The 1,841-nt window shown below is 36.1% G+C and overlaps 3 protein-coding genes across 3 annotated transcripts; 1 reads left to right on the top strand and 2 right to left on the bottom strand.

Annotated features, from left to right (window-relative positions):
• The first annotated feature begins 41 nt into the window (after nucleotides 1-41).
• On the top strand, nucleotides 42-440 carry LOC122515402. The gene has a single exon (XM_043632724.1). The coding sequence runs from the start codon at nucleotides 42-44 to the stop codon at nucleotides 438-440; it is 399 nt and encodes a 132-aa protein (XP_043488659.1).
• A 30-nt stretch (nucleotides 441-470) lies between these two features.
• On the bottom strand, nucleotides 471-1,304 carry LOC122515403 (stage 0 sporulation protein J-like). The gene has a single exon (XM_043632725.1). The coding sequence runs from the start codon at nucleotides 1,302-1,304 to the stop codon at nucleotides 471-473; it is 834 nt and encodes a 277-aa protein (XP_043488660.1).
• A 31-nt stretch (nucleotides 1,305-1,335) lies between these two features.
• LOC122515404 (sporulation initiation inhibitor protein Soj-like) lies at nucleotides 1,336-1,827 on the bottom strand. Its single transcript, XM_043632726.1, has one exon. It carries the CDS (start codon nucleotides 1,825-1,827, stop codon nucleotides 1,336-1,338), a length of 492 nt encoding a protein of 163 aa, XP_043488661.1.
• Between the last annotated feature and the right edge of the window lie 14 nt (nucleotides 1,828-1,841).

The raw sequence follows: 1,841 nt of genomic DNA on the forward strand, positions 1-1,841 counted from the left end.
CAGAATTAATTACAAACAGCGCTTTTGTAAGAGATGCAATAATGCCGTTAACAACGGAGAACATTCATCAAAATTCATTTTGGAGAGAGATAGTTCGTCTCGATGAAGGATTTTACGATAGCCTCATACAACATCCCTTACCATTGAGAGAAGTCGCAATTAGACAAATTGCTAATAAATCAAAAGCCATTGATATTTATATCTGGTTAGCATATCGTCTGCATGTCTTAAATGAACCATTAAGTATATCTTGGTACAGTTTAAAAAATCAGTTCGGTCCAGAATATAAAGAGCTGAGATTTTTTAAAAAAGATATTATTGCACCCCTAAAAGTTGCGTTAGCTGTTTACCCGGAAGCTCATGTTTCTCTCGATGAGAAAACGGGTATAACGCTCTATCCGTCTCCACCACCCGTACCTGAAAAACGAATTTCTAAATAGTGTGGGAAAAGTCCAAATTAAAAACTTATATTAATTTATCATGCTCTTCAGCAGGGTTTCTATGTTTCTTAAATCATTAAGCTCCTGAGATTCTAACTTTAATGTCTCTAATTCTTTAAACGACTTGTAAATATTTTTTATTAGTTTTGATGCCCTAAGGTCCCTACTAATATGTGATGTATCATTAACCATTTGCTTATGATTAAACTTTTTGATGGTATCGAGCTTTTTCCTAATTTCGTTAATAGTTAATTGTCCTGTTAAGGCTTTATCCAAAAGCAACTCTTTTTCGTGATGCTCTGGAAAGCGAGCTAACTCAATAAGAAGATTACGAGATAAAGAGTGTTCTGAATTCAGAACACCTTCCTGAAAAAATTCAGGTAAACGCGAGACTAATAATAATCCGTTAACTTCCGAAGCGCTCTTACCTATCTTTTTTGCAATTTCACGTTGAGACAATTTATAATTTTTTGCAAGATTAGCAAGTCCACGAGCTTCTTCTATTGGCGATAAATTTTCTCTTTGCAAATTCTCTATCAAAGAAATAATCTCAGGCTCAGCGGTCTGTTCAATAGCTAGTAAAAATTTTATATTTGCCAACTTCGCAGCGCGCCACCTTCGTTCTCCAGCAACTATTATCCATTGGACTTTTTCCACTGTCTCATCTTTACGAACTAAAATCGGAGACAATTGACCATACTGAATTAAACTCTCGGCAAGTTCATTTAATTCCTGTTGAGAGAATTTTTTTCGTGCTTGTTGAGGATCAGGCGATATATTTTTAATATCGATCTCAAAACTATGACGTAAATTAGAATTATAGCCTACTAATTCTCTCTCAATACTGTCAAAACGTGAACTCATATTTTTGAGCATTGGAGAATTACGTTTTTTTCTAGTTTGGGGCTTCATCTTCATCCTCTGTAGCTACAAAATTTAACAAAGCTAAAGGTAGTGGTTCTTCTTGCGCCAAGGCTGAAGCTAAACGAATATAAGGTCCAACCGCTTTAGTTTTGGGAGATGCTTCTATCGCAATTTTTCCATTATATGCGGCGTTACCAAATACAAAACTGTCTGGTATAGGTTCAATGACAGGCGCTTTTTGATTAACTGATTGTATTAAGAAATATAGCACTTCTCTATCTACGGCCTGTCGTGAGTTATACCTTGTTGGCAATATTCCAGCAATTCTAAGCCTAGAATTTAAACGTCTTTGCACTTTGGAGACTGTGTCTAAAAGGAGTGCTACGCCCATTGCATCTGGTGGCTCTGTTTGCACAGGGATAATGACCTTATCAGCAGCAACTAAGGCCATATAAGTTAAAAGCCCTAAGTTGGGGGGTGCATCAATTATAATGTAATCATAGTCATTAGCTACATGCTCCATTGATTCAGACAAAG

Source organism: Polistes fuscatus, unplaced genomic scaffold, assembly GCF_010416935.1.
Source record: "Polistes fuscatus isolate 324 unplaced genomic scaffold, CU_Pfus_HIC Scaffold179, whole genome shotgun sequence".
NCBI lineage: Eukaryota > Metazoa > Arthropoda > Insecta > Hymenoptera > Vespidae > Polistes > Polistes fuscatus.

What these genes read in the sequence shown, in the direction of transcription:
- LOC122515404 (XM_043632726.1), bottom strand. Translation starts at nt 1,827, where the DNA reads ATGGAGCATGTAGCTAATGACTATGATTACATTATAATTGATGCACCC.
- LOC122515402 (XM_043632724.1), top strand. Translation starts at nt 42, where the DNA reads ATGCCGTTAACAACGGAGAACATTCATCAAAATTCATTTTGGAGAGAG.
- LOC122515403 (XM_043632725.1), bottom strand. Translation starts at nt 1,304, where the DNA reads ATGAGTTCACGTTTTGACAGTATTGAGAGAGAATTAGTAGGCTATAAT.